General features: G+C 38.9%; 1 protein-coding gene across 1 annotated transcript in view; it reads left to right on the forward strand.

Moving 5' to 3' along the window:
- The first annotated feature begins 4,597 nt into the window (after positions 1-4,597).
- Positions 4,598-19,870, forward strand: part of Patl1 (PAT1 homolog 1, processing body mRNA decay factor) — a 28,704-nt gene continuing 13,431 nt past the window's right edge. The window contains 15 exon segments of the mRNA XM_047517272.1: positions 4,598-4,921; positions 6,779-6,890; positions 13,083-13,186; positions 13,188-13,301; positions 13,577-13,657; positions 14,450-14,494; positions 14,496-14,595; positions 14,598-14,644; positions 15,569-15,611; positions 15,614-15,669; positions 16,108-16,144; positions 16,147-16,196; positions 16,417-16,566; positions 16,568-16,635; positions 18,008-18,097. Of these exon segments, the coding sequence (XP_047373228.1) occupies positions 4,907-4,921; positions 6,779-6,890; positions 13,083-13,186; positions 13,188-13,301; positions 13,577-13,657; positions 14,450-14,494; positions 14,496-14,595; positions 14,598-14,644; positions 15,569-15,611; positions 15,614-15,669; positions 16,108-16,144; positions 16,147-16,196; positions 16,417-16,566; positions 16,568-16,635; positions 18,008-18,097 (1,112 nt within the window). The 5' untranslated portion in view covers positions 4,598-4,906.

Below are 19,870 nucleotides of genomic sequence, written 5' to 3' on the forward strand. Positions count from 1 at the left end.
TCACCCCATGTGCTTCGAAGGCCCCCACTGTTGGTTGAACGGGCAAGCACATATTCTGCAGAGGATGCTGCTACTCCAACTGTTCTGGTAATTCTACAGAATACACACACAGATCAAAGTAAGGAGCTGCTAAAGGTTACTTGAAGAGGACCTGAACCAACAAGGTATAGTGAATTAAATGGTAGGTAGAATTACTTTTTATTTTGCCATTTCATTTCCATAGATTGGCTTATTATTAGAAGAAGAACTCAAAGATGTTTGAATAATTACTATTAAGTGCTGAAGTAGATGTTGCAATGAGAATAAAATGTTGAATAAGAAAAACATAGTTTCTGCCCTTAATCACTTATTCTCATGGGGAAAGGTCCAGGGAGCAGGGAAGCATCATGCTTCTCTAGGGTTGTACCAATGTAGGGTATTAGTTCCCTACACCCCCCATCCCTGCCACGCACTGGCCAGAGAGTCAAAGGAAATAACGGAAGCACTGGCACTAAAAGTTCCTCTTTTCTTGACAGTCAAGTAACAGAAAAATGTACAAGTGGCTGTTTGCTTTTCTCTTCCAATGCCATTATTTACCCCACCAAACCACTATATTCCTTACCTCTAAATGACAGTCAAGAAGATACTAATTATAGGAGATGTCCCTACAGTTGTTTCTTACTAAGACCTAAGTTGCCTCTTCTGTGGATCCAAGGCAAGAGGCTACTCATACATTCTCTCTCATTCACATTGTTGCTCTTCTTCATAGTTCATCTAATGACATTTCTATTTTTCATCTTTAGTACATTAAAAAATACTTAACCTTTAAAATGTTTTCTCATTTTACTTCCAAAAAATTTTTTTCTTTTAATCCAGGGCTGATCTACCACTGATCTACATCCCTACCCCTTTTTATTTTGAGACATGGTCTAAGGTTGGCTTTGAACTTGGGATCCTCTTGCCTCAGCCTCCTGACTGGCTGGGATTGCAGGCATGTTCCACCATGCCGGGCCTCAATCTCCTTAAAGATCAGACCCAGATGAGAAATAGCATCTCCTTTCCCATACTCCTTTGGTCAAAGCAATCAGTCTAGTCCAGGTTTCAGTAAAAGGTGAATTAGATTTCACCTCTTGATAAGAGACTTGTCAAATTATTTGTGGCCATGTTTAACTTGCCATATTTCTTTGTAAATATTTTCATGATATGGGTCCTTGTTTTTTTGCTAAGATTTGATGCCATTACTTTCTAGGTTTAACTTTTTTGACTACATGTGCAACCCACAATGCTTTTTCTCCCACTCTATAATTCCTTAAGCACTCAAGGACAATGGGATTCCTCAAAGTGTAGTCTCAGAACTAGCAGCATCAGCATCACCTGGGAACTTGTTATGAATGCAAATTCTCAGGCCCAACTTCAGACTTACTGAATCAGAAACTGGGAATGAAGCTTGTATTTCACCAAACCCCCTTGGTGATTTGATAAATGTTAAAATTTGAAAATCAATTATAGAAAAGTTACTTGATGAAAACATCATTTGAAACTAATTTTCACAAGAAAGTAAATTTTGGTCAGGCACAGTGATCCATGCCTACAGGCTGAGAAAGGATTGTAACTTTGAGGCCAGGCAGGGCAAGTTAACAAGATCCAGTCTCAAAATAAAATAAATAAATAAAAAGGGATGCTGGGTGTGGTGGTGCATGCCTATAATCCCAGCCACTCAAGAGGCTGACACAGGATAAGCACAAATCAGAGCCCAGTGTCAGAAATGTCGCCAAGTCCCTTAGCAACTTAGCCAAACCCTGTCTCAAAAATAGGACTGTGGATGTAGCCCAGTGTTAAAGTACCCCTGGATTCAATCCCTGGTATCAAAAAATAAAAAATACAAATTAATTAATTAATTAATAGGGCTGGCAATGTAGTTCAGTGGTAGAGTACCCCTGGGTTCAAATTCCAGTACTGCAAGAAAAAGAAAATTTTGTTGTTTTTTTTACAACTTAAAAAAATGTAGAGTTTTTAAATACCAGACATGTATTATTGACAACTCCCAGAGAAAGCACAGATAACACCAAAGCAACCTACTGTGGTACAGTGACTTTCATTAACTGATGTTCCTTTTTGGTTTAAAAAAAAAAAAATCTCCTTCACCTACTTGCCATACAGGAGTCCTCTCTTCGTCCACCTACCCAAGGAATACTCTCCAGAAGTGTCATACTGTATGTCTAAAGAATCGCCTATCTTAACAAAGGGCCTCTATACAGCTCAAAAAAAAAAAAAAAATTATTCTCTTAAAGTGACTCTCAATCTCCCTCAGACAGTTGTTGCATAAGAAAAAAGGTGAAATTTTATTGATCCTTTGATACACTATCTTCGATTTCTTAAATTTCTTCTCTGTATTCTTTCTTTCCTTGTATTTTTTTATTTTGGTACCAGGGATTGAACCCAGGAACACTTAACCACTGAGCCACTGAGCCCAGCCCTTTCTCTTTTAATATTTTATTTTGAGACAGGGTCTCACTAAGTTGCTTAAGGCCTTGCCAAGTTACTGGGGCTGGCTTTGACTTGCAATCCTCCTGCCTTCGCCTCCCCAGCTGCTGGGATTACAGGCATGCACCTCCCCTTCGGGCCCTTACACTGTACCTTTTCTGGGAGTATTCTATAGTTAATTTATATTCAGGCTTTCCTATTTTCTTATGTAAACTGTATTAGCTGTACCCTCGTTTTGACACATTAAAATGTTTATCATTCAGTGTTCCATTATTTTTCTTTTTTCTTTTTTTTTTTTTTTTACAGACGCAGTAACTTTATTTATTTATTTTTATGTGGTGCTGAGGATCGAACCCAGTACCTCACACATGCTAGGCAGGTGCTCTACCACTGAGCCACAACCCCAGCCCCATTATTTTCTTAATTAGTCCATAAATTGGAGGGATTTTTAAAATTTTCTGAATATGGAAATGAATTATTTCAGAATATGGAAAAATACAGAATTTTTTCTAATTTATTTTTACTATTGATTTCTAATGCAATGATCAGAAAACATGTGATCAGTGAACTCTATAATGGGCCAGATAGTAAATATTTCATAATTTATAGACCACATGGTCTCCATTGTAACTACCCAACTCTGCCTTTACAGTAGTAAAGCAACCAAAGAATTTTTAAATAAATGAACATGGCTATATTTAGTTCAAACTGTTCTTACAAAAACAGGAGGTTGACCAGATTCAGCTGTTCAATAGCCCCGGGTCTACACAGTACCAATACTTTGGTAATTAAGACCCACTGCACCACTAGGTTTTATGTTCTGTTCATGCTTGAAAACCAATTTTCTTATCCCTGGCGTGCTCCAGTTCTTTAGGGTTCAGGCCTGAGTCATGTAAACATTTGCTTTTGTCATTTTATCACAGTCACTAAGAGACTGGTTTGGGGAATCAGAAATATTTCTGCTATCAACTTTGACACCTGTCACTGGGTGATTTGAAAACAAATTATTTAATGTCTCTAAGCCTCAGGTTCCTCAATTATAAAGTGGAGAAAGTAACAGTACCTACCTCATGGGGTAAACATAAGGAATGATTCAACTAAATAATCCATATAAAGCACTTAACAGAGCGCCAGGCAGACTTGAATCATTATTATTAGTAACATCAGCATCATGTTGTTGACTCACTACTGGGTGAGGCAGATATAATTACACCCATTTTACAAAGAAACGAAAGTTTACAGATGTTAGAAAACTTGCCCAAAGTCTCATGGCCAGTGACTACAGCACCCATTCCCAGCCAGAACTTCTACTCCCAAATCCAAAGCTTCCAGTCCTCAGGCTCTGACTACCCCGTCACACTAATATGTAAGGAATTCACAGTATGCCATTCTTGGGCGAGGCGGCATTTTAAAACAACAGGAGAAAGGGGTTGCGAAACCCACAAGAATAAATTCTTAGTGGTGCAAGTTTGGTTCTTCCAGAAACACAAAAAATCTTAGGGGGCTTGCAAGGGCTTTAAGAACTTATAGGTAACAAATCACCAGATTTCTGGAATCAGGCTGCCCAGGCAGCCTGAGGGGCTGGAGCAGCTCTTTCCTGGGCTGAATCCTGGGGAAGGGGTGTCACCCAGCGGCGCACCCAGGCCCCCTGACCTTGCGGTGAGCCCCGCAGCCCCGGCCGTGCGGCCCTTTCATGGTTCTCCTGCTCCACGTGCCTGAAGTTCTCGGCACCTAAAAATATCCCCTGGTTAAACCTCTCGGAACGTGCCTCCGGCTTTTTAAAAACCGGGCGCTGTCATCACTTTGAGCCGAGTAAATCACAGCCTCCACCGACTGCAGATCGGGCAGCCAGCGTGGTCCCCTTCGCGGACCACACACTTGCCCCCCGTTTCTCCCTCCACGGGCGCAGGTAGTGACGTGAAGACCCCCAGAAACCCCAAAGAGCGTGCCTGCACCTTGCAAAACGAAACCCGGGAGCCTCCATCCCTCCCGCCCCGACCTAAGCCGGGGACTCCGCGGAACCACATCCTGTGACAATCACAAGGACTTTCTCCGCCCCGTAGGTGACGGGAAACTCGTGACTGGCGTCTCCGCTCGGAGCAAAAAGCGGAGAAACCAGAGGCGGAGCTGCAGATCCGGCAAGCTAAGCGCCCCACGGTCGGCGCGTGCGCAGTCTCTCCACCACGGGACTTCCTTCCCGCCGCTGAGGCTGGGAAGCGGGACGCCAAATCCGTCCCCGCGCAGCCGCCGCCGCCGGGCGCCGAGCGGGGCGGTCGCCCTGCCCGAGGCGCGCCTGCGCACGTTCCCACGCACGCTCCGGCGTACGGCGGCGGCCAGGGGTCGCGAGCCGGTGGAGGACCCGCGCGCGGAGGAGCCCGGGGAGTCAGCGCTTTTTCCCTCCCTCCCCCACTCCCCTCCCCGCTCCCTCCCCCCCTCCCCAAGAATGTTCCGCTACGAGGTGAGCTCTTGCGACCGGAAGTGACCCCCCCTCCCTCGCGCGCCCCTTTCCTCTCACCCGCCGTGCGCCGGTCCCGTGCTCCTGGGGGGGGAGGGGGCGAGCCGCGGGAGTCGGGCGACCGAGCGCGGCGCCACCGGCCTGGGGTCGCGGGTTTAGTCCCAGGGCTGAGAACCGGCTTCGGAGGCGGGGGGAGGGGCGGGACTGTCCCCTCCGTTGTCGCCGGGGAGAGTTGGTTCGGCTTTGGGGTGGGAGGGCCCGTTAAGCGGTAACCTGAGCACCCCCCCGCCCCCACTCCGGGAGGGGCGGTGGAGGGAAGAGCTTTCCCCTTACCGGGTGGCTGTTCTTACGAAGAGATGCCCCGAGAAGAGTTTCCCGCCTACCGGGAACCAGCACCCTTCTCCCGGGTCACACACGGATACACACCGTGCACACCGGCAGCCCTGGGTCAAGGCGCCTGCACTTGCCCTTTGGCTGGGGCCCCAGACTGTTTACCAGGAGAGCGCTCAGAGTTGGGAGGGGGCGTGTCCAGCAGAAGTTCTTTCTGGGCGAGTGGAGAGAGATGTGGGTTTAGCGACGACGTGGGCCAGGGGGGATGTAGCAGCTCCAGAATGTGGAGTCCAGACTGGGTCGTCCACTCGCAGAGTGACCTTGAGCAACTCTTAATCGCTAGACATTAAGTTTCTCAATTTCTAAAGTGAAAGGATTGATCTAGATGGTCCATGAGTTATTTCAGTTTTAAAAAGCAGTGATTTGGTTAAGTCGATCTTGATTTGGAAGGGAGTATGCTGGAAGTTGCCTCTGATGTGGTGGCAATTGCACGCCTGCCTTCTGGAAGTTTGCAGGCCCTAGGATGGGTAGAAAGGCAGTAAGGACAGATACCACTTGATAAAAGTGATTGACAACAAACTGACTTTGTATTAACATGGAAAGGATGATGAGATACAGTGGGCAGAATTTGCCCGAGGAAAACTTGGAGATTAAGCTGAATAAATCTGAAGGTGGGGGGGGGTGTTTGAAGTAGAATACACCTAAGGTGTTAGGGTGATATCTAGGTTTTATTCAACTATCTACAGTCTTTGCCTTGTTTGATCTTCGCAACAAACTATTTGAGGTAAGTGGTATTTGTCCCTGCAGTGCAACTAAGAAACCAGGACCTACAGCCTAGCTCAGAACCTGAGACAAAAAGTTCTCAAATGGTTTTAATGAGGACTAGAACACCAACTACTCTGGGTTTCTTCCTCAGCACATCATTAACCACACCACACACACACACAAAGGATATTAATGTTTTATTCAGAAAAGTGAGTTGCCTCTGTTTATCATAGCTTTTCTAGAGTTTACTTGTGGTTGAAGATTTAGCTTCTGTTTTTTCACTGGAATTTAGGCCCTTGGAAAAGCAAGGTAAGAAGGAGGTGGAAAATGAACATTTTTGAAAGAATACTGAACTAGTTGAAAACAGTATGAGTATAATGAGAAAGATGTGAATTTAGTTGAAAAAGATACATAGAAGAGCTCATTTTGACAATTTTAAATTGTCATCTCTGTTTCCACCCAGTGATGTAAAGAATATCATGTGCCTGATTTCTTGTGTGCATGAGAACATGCTATCATTAGCTTCTTGATAAAGAAAAGAGATGCTTGGCAGAAAACTCAAGGAATAAAAAATAGAAACCAAAAACAAAGAAAATACTGAAAGCATCCAATGTCAGGGAAATTGGGGAGTATAAAAAATGTCATCTTTTCAAAAATCATAATGAAAACTATTATATTCACTGAGAAGGTAAGATGAACATTTTTAGAACATTATAAATGAGAATGTGAATTTCATGAAAAACTCAACCTCTTTTCTATTTTTAGTCTTTGGAGGATTGTCCTCTAGATGAAGATGAAGATGCATTTCAGGGCCTGGGAGAAGAAGATGAGGAGATTGATCAGTTCAATGATGATACATTTGGGTCAGGTGCAGTTGGTAAGTGACATCTTTTGTGGTTTCATATTGGTCTCTTGCTCAAGTAATTTGTCTTAGAAGGATTAACCTCATTCATTAATTTGGCAAGTTAATATTCCTGACCTCAGTTAGAATAGTATATCGTTTACTCAAAATAGTTCATCCCTCTACCATGCTCTTCTGGTCATCTTTTTTCCTTATCAATAAACCAGCTGATTTTTGATCCTAGGTTGCCACCATAAGGAATTCAAATGTTTTAGAGCAATAGACATTTAAAAGAGATTTTAATAGTCCTAAATAAGGGAAATTTTAATTTAGAGAACATGTAACCTAGGGAAAACTCATGGACTTATAGAAAATTCAGATTCTAGTATTCTACATATTCTAAATTCACCCCAACACCAGTAAGTGGTATAATCATTGCTTTTGGCTGTTGTCTTTAATAAAATAAAAAGCTTTTAATTCTAAGAATTTTAGAAATAGGAGATCTTCATAAGTTTGAAAACTATTATAAACAGATGAAATTTTTTCCATCCCCAGATACAGGTAAATATTGTAGGAGCTGAAAAAAATGTAAAGAATTGAACTAAACTTAGAGCTACAAAGTTGCAAATGCTGAGATGAAAATTTAAGAAGCAGGCTGTACCATTAAGTTTGAGAACAAATTTACTTAGAACAAGTTGAGAACAAGTGAACTAATTAGTTAAAATGTGTACTTTTTAAAGCAACGAATAGATAAGAGTCAGTGCAGATATTTTTGCTTTGACTTAGCATTGGAAAACAGCAATAACAGTGTTTGTATTGTGGTGTGTTAATATTTATAATTTCTTTAGAAACACAGCAACAAATTTTTAAAATTAAATATGAAGAGGACATTTTGCAAAATGGGTGATACCAAGATGTTCAGTATCAAAACAAAGGTCTTAAAAATTAGTAGATATTAATTCTAGTAGATAGTGGTTTGCAGTGACTTGATAGCTTAGGTTTATGAAAGCTTACACAGAGTCTAATGAGCTGGCAAAAATGAAAGTTTACTGTTGTCTACCATTTATAAAATTCAGTAGAAAGTATGACTTTGTCATGGTCAGGAGCAACAAAAGAAATGTTAAAGAAGTAAACCCTTTGAATTATAGTCATAGTTTAGAAGATGAGATTGCCCAGGAGGATGACCATTGTCTCTCTCCATGGGAATGTCAGGAAAGCTATGTAGAATAGAACTACAAATGCATGGAACTGATGTGAATTGCAAATTGCATTTAGGAAGTAGCTTAGTAATAACCTATGGAGTACACTAGAAGCTGTAGCATTGTATTCTTGGTTCTAGAACTTTTTGTATTAAAACTTGTACTGGATATTACCATTTCAGCACTCTCTGCAATTGACGAAATTGATCAATTGAGATTGATTTATAGCTAACATACTAAATGAAGCAACATAGTAATGTGTCAGTTTTAAACTTGTACAGAAGAAGAGTGGGTCCTCCCTTCTCATGGACTTCCAGAGTTCTGTGGACAGTCTTTTTTCCCCCTGAGTTTCTATTTTTCCTTACAGGACAAGAATATTGCCTTTAAAGAATATTAGAATGTACAGAACTGTATTTATATGATAGGAAAGAAGTACAAGTTCACAAAGCTCTTGGGTGCACAGTGAAGGAACGATAGTAAAAATTAAAGGCAGTGAAGTAGCATATGGTTAGTTTGCTTAGTACCATAGGGCAGAAGGGTATTAAGGACTTCTTGATCAATCAAGGTTATAATGGAGAAAAGATGTCATAGGTGAGCCCTTTCCATTGAGAGTGTAGTATAATTGAATTATAAGGTGAAAATCTTAATTCTTTATAACATCTTTGTGTAAATATTATTTAAAATTGCTTTATAACTCTGTGATATGTTTGGCATACTTCTTATAGATATATAGCTGGTAGAAGAGTTTAAACCAATAGATGAAATGTCAGACCTTTGACATATGTTTTGATTGATGATTTTTAATTCATGAAGCTGACATTTTGAACAACACCTGTTTATACCATGGGTATTTTAGGTCACTATCTACAAAAGCTCTGATATCACCTTTCCTTTGGACATTAGTCATTGGTCTTCTCGTTTAAAAAAGTTTGCATCATTTAAATGCAATAAATGGTGCTAGAGTAATCCCAATTCATTCTCTGAAAATAAAGTTCACACCTTTCATGGTGCTTATTATGCGCTTGGTACCATTTTAAATGTTTTCCATGTTATTAATCCTCACAGTAACCTTCTGAGGTAGTTATTATCCTTACTTAGTGAATGAGGAAACAGAGTTACTAAAAGATTAAGTAATAAATACATTTAGTATAATTACTAATTATGTTAAAATAGTCTTTGGGGAATCTTGGAAATCTCTTGCCTTCACTTGGATGGGCTCCCCTCCTTTCCTTTTCTTGATAGCTTCTGTAATCTTTGGGGACTGAGATTGCCTTAAAATTAAATCACTTCTGTTTCCTTTTTATTTTCTTCTCATTTCAGAAATATTCCAGACAGGCCTCAGGGGCATTACAGTATAAGTGTTTGAAAGCAGCCCTGGAGTTCAGTAGCCCACATCATGGTACAAGAGTGATTAGTTAAAGGAATAGAGATACTCCTTTTCCCTCATTTCTCTGCTGTTCTTTTGCCTACGCTTTATCAGTTTAACCAGTGATGCATTAAAGTTAAGTGTTGGCACATTTAAGTAATGATTTTAGGTCATTTGCAAAAGTAATGGTGAAATATTTTTTCACACTAAGGGCATGAGTTCTCATTTTTTCATATGAGCAAGAAAAACCAAATGATGACAGTGTTTTATGGCATAGATTCCTCTGCATACATGTTTAAAATGTTTTAAAATGTTTTAAACATACATTTTTAAAACCGTCAATCCACAGTGTATCACTTCTCACAGAATGTGACTAAACTGTTTTTTAAGCTTTTTTTATTTTTTTGGCAGTGCTGGAGATCGAACCTAGTGCCCTGTGCTTACAAGGCAAGCACTTACCAACTGAGCTATCTCCCCAGCCCTCTTAAGCATTATTTTTAAGGGCAAATAAATTATTTGGTAGAATCTAGAAAAGTTAACAAACATGAATATAGGAAGTTGTGACCAAAGAAGGGTAATTTAGAACTCTACTATATTAGAACTAATCCATTAACAAACTAATGTTTTAAATTTGGAAGATGTTAACAAAATTTTTATTTTTTTAAATCATGAATTCAGGGTTATAGACTTCCACTCTTTGTGGCATTGCTGTTATTCACATTGCAAAAAAAAAAAAAATTATCCTTTTTCAGCTTGCTTTTCTTTACCAAGGATAACAGAGACATTAAAGTTCCAACTGGTTATTAATTCCACTATTCTTTAAGAGTGTTTCAAATAACTGGTCATTTAAATTAGTAATATAATTTCCATCTATAATGTATTTTTCCCTTTTTTGAGCACATCAAGGTATGTTTATTAGAGACCATTATAATGAAGTGACTAAGATCTTTTCTGTAAGAAGACATATCTGAGGAAGTGTACCACCTGACTGACTACTTTGTGAGAGGAAGCTTTTGGGTGAGAAAGAAAATTCCTCATAAGAACGAAAACTTGTCTTAGAGGCTTAGGTAGGGATATTTTTGTGGCTCTTGCCCACAACCTCTATCACAGTAATGGCAAAGTGAAGCTCTATTTAAAAAATCCCTTACTGCAGCTCATATGTTCTAGTATACCACATTGCCCTAAGAGCAGACGGTAGGTCCTGTGATAACACAATTATAAATTTGGAAGTCCCACTTCCCTTGCTTTTTGGATCACTAGTGTTATGTGATTATTATTATATGATAAAATGGCAAATTTTAAATGTTTGTAGTCTGACCCTGAGAATTAGCCTACTTAAATATTCATTTGGGATTCTGAGATATGTATACGGTTATTTATGGTATTGATTGTTACATTAAAAAGTTGCAAATCATCCAAATGTTTTTTCAGTAGGGAATAAGTTACATTATAGTTCAACAAAATGCAGTCTTATAAAGTGTTATAAAGAATGAGATAATATTTTCAGCAGTTATTTGTGAATGCATGTATGCATACTTGAAAATATATCCAAGAAGAATCAAGTTAAACTGCAAATTGCATCCTTAAAATCTTAACAGAGCTAGGAATTATGAAGACCTTTCACATTCTATGAAGACCTTTCACATCACATATTTGTGATGTTAGAATTTTTTAATCTGTATTTTATTTGTAAACAGAAAGAAGAAAGTATAGATTTCTGTGTTAGCTATAAGGGGAATTACCTGTTATCTCATACTGTTGAATTTTATAGAACATACAAAGTGTATAACTAAAGTAAGAACAGAATACATAGCATATACAGAAGAATACATTTTTGTGCATTAAAAAGTAGCACACGTTTAGATGAGATGAAGGTAAAATGAAAATGAAAAGATTATGGGAAGCTTAATGAGGAGAAAGGGTTTTTGCATTTGAATGCTAAAAGGAGCAGAATTGTAAGTAGAGCTTTTTTTTTTTTTTTTTTTTTTTTTTCTTTTTTTTTTTTCTTTTTATTGTAAACAAATGGGATACATGTTGTTTCTCTATCTGTACATGGCATAAAGGCATACCATTTGTGTAATCATAAATTTACATAGGGTAATGTTGTTTGATTCATTCTGCCATTTTTCCCTTCCCCCCCTCCCCTCCCCACCCTTCCCCTCCATCTATACAGTCCTTCCTTCCTCCATTGTAAGTAGAGCTTTTATGATAAAAACAGAATGGGATGATTAGATCCAAGAGAAGCCGATGAAGGATTCTGAAGATTTTAGTCTATGCTTTAATGGGCCTCAAAAGTAATGCTGTGTCAAGAAAACAATGTTAGCACTGCAGACCACATAGCAGTCTGCAGGAATAGCAAAGACATAGTTAAAATAGAAGAGGAATTGATCCTGGTCAAAGTTCCATCCCCGGGCCTGGGGAAATGACTTAGTTGGTATAGTGCTGCACAAGGTTCAATCCCCCGCACCACAAAAAGAAGGAAAAAAGAAAGTTCCATCCCCTCTCCCTTGGCTTACTGTAGTAGCCACTGACTTCCAGTATTGCCCCTCCCTCTTTCTCTAACCTGCTTTTAATACAGTATCCTTAGTGATTCTTTCAAAAAGTTAAACCACATCAAACTTCCATCAGCCCTGTCCCATTTTGGAGTGGAACAGAAGACCCTGAATAAGCTCCCTCCTCCAGGCTCTGACCTTATTTTGTTCTACTCTTCCCTCTTGTTCATTCCATTCCATTAACTGTTTCTCCTCTTACACTCCTTTGAGTCTGGCTCAAATTTCGTCTCAGTGCAGCCTACCTCTGACATCTCTTAAATGTTTCAATTGCCTTCTTCCATATTCCTGTAGCATTTTGCATCTTCTAAATACAGTATCTAATTTACTTCCTCATTATTTTTATTGTCTGTTTCTGTCTCTCCCCTGCTTGAATGAAAAGCTATGTGAGGACGGGTCTCTGTATGCTTTGTATACTGATGTATCCCTTCTATCTAAAACAGCACTTACGTCTGTCATATAATCAATGCTTATTAGATATCAATGAAGGAAATGAATTCATTAAAAATCAGACTAAGAAGATAGTTATAATTTAAGAGATAGTTGTTTGCTAGTACTGTGGATTTACCTTCCTTTGAAGTTTTTGCCTGAAGTAGTGTAGAATCTCAAAAACAAAGGTGGTCTTTATACTTATTGATAGTTTGTTTATTATCGTACTAGGGATGAAACTTTATGGTGCTTTAACACTGAGCTACATGCCCATCCCTTTATATTTTATTTTAAGATGAGTCTCACTCAGTGATGAGGCTATCCTCAAACTTATGATCCTCCTTCTTCTGCCTCCCAAGTAGCTGGGATTATAGGCATGTGCCACTGCGTCCAGCTTGTATCACCATTTTAAAATAAATTTAGACTATAGTTTGGACCCCACTGATAAGTTTTAAGTTACTAATCCAAATGCTTGAATTTTATTGGTATGACATTTTGTGTTCTTAAAAGTGAAAAGCCAACTCTGTGTGTTCATTGTTCAACTTACTTCATGGCTTTAAATGGAAGCTTTACTTGCTGTCTGTCTTCCGGAGTTGAGTTATTCATTTGGCTAACAGAATAATTTTTATAAAACCTTTGTTTCAATATGAACTGTATTTCTTACACCAGCTATATTGTCTTACAGATGATGATTGGCAGGAAGCACATGAACGCCTGGCAGAGTTGAGAAGAGAAGCTACCAGTGACAGTAATGAACAAACAGGCAATGGAGAAAGGGATGAAATGGACTGACTTGGGTGACCATGAGGAGAATCTGGCAGAAAGGCTCACTAAGATGGTGATTGAAAATGAACTAGAAGATCCAGCTATTATGCAGGCAGTGCAGACCAGGCCAATTTTGCAAGTAAGTAATTTACTCTTATCGAGAACTATAATAGACTATTAGGATGAGCTTTGCCATTATAAATCACATATGCCATAGAAAAATTGATAATATAATTCCCAACGATAGTAATTCTGGAAACAAAGCTGGGGAATAATGTGTGTTCTGGAGCACTATAATTTCTTGTCAACTACTTGACAATATGAACCTTGGAACCTTGTTCCCCATCAGCAGATGAGTCACCCAGAGAGCTTACACTACTTCAGACTTTTTATATGTTTTCTTTTCTTTGGTAGCCTCAACCAGGAAGTCTGAATTCCAGCATCTGGGATGGATCTGACGTTCTGAGGCGAATCCGAGGACCACTACTTGCTCAGGTATTAAAATTTTTTCATTATATAAAATTATAATGTTAAAAATGTTTAAGTTGGCTCCTATGTCTTCTTTCCTTACTTGAGAACATACACATATTTATCATTGGCCAGTATTATGTCAACTACTATATCCAACACTTACATGGGTCTGTCTGTTAATGTGCTCTTCCTCAGCCCCAGGAACAGAATTGAGAGGGAACAATTAGAACTCATGTTTGTCCGTGTATAATTTAAATTATTTAAAAGTCTAGGTAAAACTATAGGGACAGAGAAGGGACTCAGATTTGCCAGTGGTTGGATGTGGCAACAAGGCATTGACTATAAAGGGATAAAACAAAGGAATTTTGCAGTGATAAACTGTTCTCTGGTGGCACATCTGTTTGTTCTATGTATTTATCCAAAACTCGGAAAATTGTATACTAAAGAGTGAATTTTCCTATATTTGAATTAAAAATAAAAAATAAAGAGCTTGACTGCAGTGGCGCACACATGTAATACCAGTGACTCAGTAGGCTGAGGCAAGAGGATCTTGAGTTTAAAGCCAACCTCAGCAACTTAGCAAGACCCTGTCTCACAATAAAAATAAAAAGGGATGGGGATGTGACTCTGGTTAAGCACCCCTGGATTCAATTCTCTGTACCAAAAATAAATAGATAAATAAATAATTTTTTTTAATTCTGAAGATTTTTGGCATCTATAGACAGTATTAAAGCATTTCAAGTTAGCTAATATCTGGGTTTTTTTTTTTTTTTTTTTTTTTTTTTTTTTTTTTTTTTAAACCACTTCCTCAATTAGGAAATGCCTACAGTGTCTGTATTAGAGTATGCCTTGCCTCAGAGGCCCCCCACAGGGCCCAGAAGATGATCGGGACCTTTCTGAGCGTGCATTACCAAGGCGGTCAACTTCACCTATCATTGGGAGTCCTCCTGTTAGAGCTGTGCCATAGGCACCCCACCTACGCAGATGGCTGTACCCAGCTTCAACCAACAGGTACCTCTCATTAACAGGCACTCAGCCCAGGATATTGGGCATCTGGGCAAAATTATTGGGAACTTGGTGATTACTGGGAGGAGGGCGGAGGTTTTGGGTAGGTTTTAGATTAGAAAGCAAAATAGCCAATTAGAGGAGAAGTTAGTTACAATAAGAGACACATTCCCTAATACCCTTTGCTGCTGTTGTTGCTGCTGTCTTTTAATTGGGGGAGGGAAAAGGGTAGTTAAGCACATTTTAGTGCATATGTACTTTTTTAAAGTGTTTTACTGGCTACCCAACACATTGGCAGAGAGATAACTGAAAGCTGGGGGGGATGGGAACACTCAGCATTGTCCACATCCCTTTTTACCTTTAAGATATCCCTGCTTTCCCTAGAGCCTGTGCAGTCCTGTTCCATAGACTTCCTCCACCTGAAACCAGCAGCTGAAAAGGAAGGCCAATTTGGAAGGTATGGGGGGAGGGGTGGTGTTGGTATGGCCTAGTTAGGCTCAATATTTATGAAATAAATGGTGGAGTCACAATGTATCATGAAATTGCTGAGCATGGTGGCCATATCACAGAGGCTTCAGAATAGGACTTAGTTAATCCTCCAGCTTTCTTATCATCCTTCTCCCTTACTGCTACCAAAATATATCCTCTTGGAGAGGAATTTGCAAGTCACAATATCTGCTGGAATCTCCCTCAGATAGCCTGGAAGGGTGGGGATAACTGGAGAATTAGCTAAATCTTCCTCAGACTTGCTTGATTTGTGAGAGGAAGTGATCAAAGGTTCTACATTTGAACCCATAGCATAGCAATCTGCTTAGGAAGTAGGGCTTTGCATTGAGTTCTGTGTCTCTAGCAGGAACTTGAGGGGAGGAGTGTCGGTGGAAGAAAAACTGATTTCATTGAGTGTAGTTGTATATACGTTTGTCCTAATAGATTCTGTGTCCGAAGCCTGTCCATGTTCGGCCCCCGATGCCACCACGTATCCTGCTCCCTATGGTGAGAGGATGTCTCCAAACCAGCTCTGCAGTGTCCCGGTATGACTCTTTACAGTCTAACAGAAATGTGAAGTATGTACTTTATGATCACTGCCTGTGCGATTCAGCATGTAGAAGTGCTGTCGTCTCCTAAATAACAGTTATATTTATAATCTTCATTCTTGAATTTCTGGTCTTATGGTCCCCGGGTCAGAGGACATAGTTCATGTATTTTTTACCACCCACTATTTTCTTTTAAAAAATCTGAGCTTTTTCATCATCTCATTTCCTGTTACTTTACTCTCATCTAGCTTCTTTTTTGTTTTATATGGCCATAGTGTTTCATAATTTCTAGCATTGCTCTTATATTCCTTTGTAGAGAACTCTACGATTGAGAGTTTTACAGTCCAAGTATATATTCCTTTTCTGCTGAGATCCCTACTACATTGAATTACCTGTTTCATGATATAATTTTTTTCTCTCTTTTTTTTTCCTTAGAACTCTTCCCTCCTGGGTCACCCTTTTCCTCCTAGTGTTCTCCTGTTCTCAGCCCGCTCCAGAGAGCACAGCTTCTTGGAGGAGCACAGGTAAGCCTGTGATTCGCTCCATCCATAAAGAACCCCTCTTACTGTATTAAGGTTCATTAGGCCATAGGTGCTTTTGTTAGTAATCATCACTGCCTCTTGTTTTTTTCCTTTAGTTATTTAAACAAAGTATTGGTGGAAACAGTATTCACTTTTCAGCAAGCAGATGAGCTTGCTGCTGATTTAAGGTTAGCTAAATCATAAGATCTTGTCCCTCCTATAGCTACAGCCTGGTCGGATGTCTCCCAGCCAGTTTGCACGGGTCCCTGGTTTTGTTAGTAGTCCTCTTGCTGCCATGAATACCAAGTTGCTGCAAGGGCGAGTTGGGCAGATGCTTCCCCCAGCACCAGGCTTCCGTGCCTTCTTTGGTGCTCCCACCACCCGCAACACCACCTCCACAGCAGCACCCTCCTGGCCCAGGACCTCATCTGCAAAACCTAAGGTATTATAAAACATGCCAGTCTTTATCCATTGTCACTGAAGTCTCTTATCATTCCAATTTAGTTTTTTAATGTAAAAGTCTCAATATTAATATTTGCAAAGCAAAATATTTTGAGATTATTATTGAATCCTCAAGTTGGAAAAGTTTGACAGTCTTTAGACTTTCTTACATTGCCATCAGAATCTCATGTGTCCTGTACATTCATACAAGTTACTCACCTTTTATTTCTTCTAAAGTTTTTTACTCTCATTCATATCCACTTTACAATCATACACTGAGATATACAAACTATGGTCCTGATCACTTAAGAATCATAGATAGGGATGAGAGATATAAATAATGAGAAGTTGGCAAGTCTTGGCACTTACTATGTTTTTGCTTCTACCCCTCTGGTTTTATAACAAGAGGGGTTCAAGTTCCTGCTTTGGTAAATTTTTATTACATACATTGTATCATTCTCAAGAAAAACAACCAGTAGATAAATACAGAGAGAAAGGGTTAATATTATTTAAGGAATTGACTGATGTGATTGTGAAGGCTGGCAAGTTAAGAATCCAGAAGACAGGCCAGAAATCTGATAAGAGTGAAGTTGTTTTTTTTGTTGTTTTGTTTTGTTTTGTTTTGTGTGTGTGTGTGGTGCTCATTGAATCCAGGGCTTGTGCATGCAATGCAAGCACTCAACCAACTGAGCTATATCTCCAATCCTTTTTCTTTTTTTTTCCTTTTCTTTTTTTGAAGTTGCATTCTTGAGTTTGAAATGTATAGGTTGCAGTCTGGAATTTAGGTGGGACTTCTGTGTTCCAGTCTTGATGCAGAATTTTCTTTAGAGACTTTGTTTTTGTTCTTAAGGCCTTCAACTGATGGGGTGAGGACTACCCACGTTATGGAGGATAGTTCTTTTTTTTTTTTTTAAATGAATTGATAATAAATATTAATCACATCTACAAAATGCTTTTATAGTACATCTAAACTGGGATTTGATCAAATTAATGTGTATTATGACCTAGGCAAGTTGACAGATTAACCATCACATTTTTTTTTTTTTTTTTTTTTTTTTTTTTTTTTGTCATTCTCATATAGTAAAAGTAAAACTAAGTACATTGAACCTCTTGAGAGAACACTGTTAGGAGAAAATTAGACACTTTACTAATAAGTGTCCTAAGGTTTCATGATCATCTCTTAGTAGTTGAGAATTGGTCTTTGTGGAAGATAGGTTTTAAAAAATGATTCATTTATTTATAAAAGTCTCTTTAGAATAGACTTGACAGTCCCTGACTGAACCTACATGAAGTTATCCTGTTCTGACAGCATTCGTGAAAGCTTCAAATCATCAGGATAACAGAATTGAAGACCTTTTTTCCTTTTGTCTTAGATCTCAGGCCCCAATGTTTCGACCAGACACAACTCACCTTCATCCACAGCACCGGCGGCTCTTGCATCAGAGACAGCAGCAGAATAGGAAGTAAGTATTCACTCTATTCCTTGTGGTTTATTCAACAGTGTAACAAAACTTTCTTGGTTAACTTAATATGAAGCCGACTTTGCTGGTAGAGTTATATCACAAATACTGTCAAGAAATTTTTATGTTTTGATACACTAGCTTTAGTAAGATTTTATCAACAAATTTCCAACCTGTTCTAACTCTGTGATTTTAAGTCAGAATTAAAGTTGAGCTCTGAATTTTTTTTTTTTTAAGCCAACATTTTATACTCCTTACCAAGTTCTTAAGCATACTCTTCAACTACCTTTTCTCTTTCAGTTCAGAATTAAATCTTAAAATATAGTGACCAGCCTTGCATTTGGGTCCTGTGTGAACCTAGTGGCCATTCTTTATTAATTCTCATTCAACAAATATAAATGTATACATTTACATATATCTCCCAGCTGTGTACTATGGACTGTGGTAGGTTTTGAGCATCTAAAAAGAAAAGCACACAAGACAGATAAAGCCTCTGCCTTCATGGTTTTATATGAAGTAATTCTATAATTAGGCATCTATGAGGAGAGTAAACCAGGTACAGTGGTGCATACCTGTAATCCCAGCTGCTCAGGGGACTGAGACAGGAGGATCATAAGTTCAGGCCCAACCTGGGCAACTAAGTGAGACCCTGTCATAAAAATAAAAAGGACTTGAATTGTGACTCAGTGGTAGAATACTAGCCTAACATGAACAAAGTTCTAACATGAGCAAAGCCCCAGGTTTAATCTCCAGAACTGAAAAAAAAAAAAAAAAGAGAGAGAGAGAAAGAAAGAAAAGAAAAAATGTACAGTTTCTTCAGTCATCAGTTTTATTATTCTATGAATTGGGTGTGATTCCTTCTCAGTTTCAGAAATGTTCCAGAATATTTCTGCAGGTTGGGAGAAAGAAACCAGTATGGATTCTTAACTAATACCCCAAAAGTATATAAAACTATATAGGGAAAGATTAATGTTTGACTATTAAAAATATCAAATGGTCGTATAGTAAAAGCCATGCAGCTCCAACTAGAAGAAACACAAGTGGCTTACAGAAATGAAACATGGTCAAGCTCACTCTAAAAAACGCAGATTAAAATTAGATAACCACTTATCATCAGACAGGAAAAACTTGAAGTGTCTTGCCACTGTCATTTTTGGCAAAGATGGAGTATACAGCTTCTCTAGACAGAATTTGGGCAGTAGTTAGTAAGGTCGAAAATGTAGCTAGACCAAATCCTAACAGTTCTACTTTATATATGGGGTATATTAGCAACATGGATAAATAGAACATAAGAGTAAGTGAAGAAGGAAGAACAGAAGTATGTCTATTACTCCTAATGTAAAAAAGGAGTACAGAATAATATTGTATAATATTGAAAGCCACATGAGTAATACAAGTCTAAAAACATTTTGGGGAAGATTCATACCAAGGGCAAAAATATTCATTCCTCTGTGAAGAAATGAATCTAGAAAACTGCAATCTGGAAGGGTACAGAAGACCCTCAACTGTAAATCTTAACACTCTACTACGTTAATAGTACTTTTTAAAAATCAAGCAAGTTTGGCCAAATGAATCTTTTTTTTCATGAAGTCTAGATGGTAGGTAAATATTTGCTAGGGCCTTTATGTGATGTCAGATATTTTGTGGTTTTCAGTGAGTTGAAAAATGATTGTATAGACTTTAGAGTCAATTGACCTGTATTCAAATCTTACTCTGCCACCAAGTATATGGGTTTGATATCTCTTGGTCTCAGTTTGTTGTCTTCGGTGGAGAAAA

This window comes from Sciurus carolinensis, chromosome 11, assembly GCF_902686445.1.
Source record: "Sciurus carolinensis chromosome 11, mSciCar1.2, whole genome shotgun sequence".
Classification (NCBI taxonomy): Eukaryota; Metazoa; Chordata; class Mammalia; order Rodentia; family Sciuridae; genus Sciurus; species Sciurus carolinensis.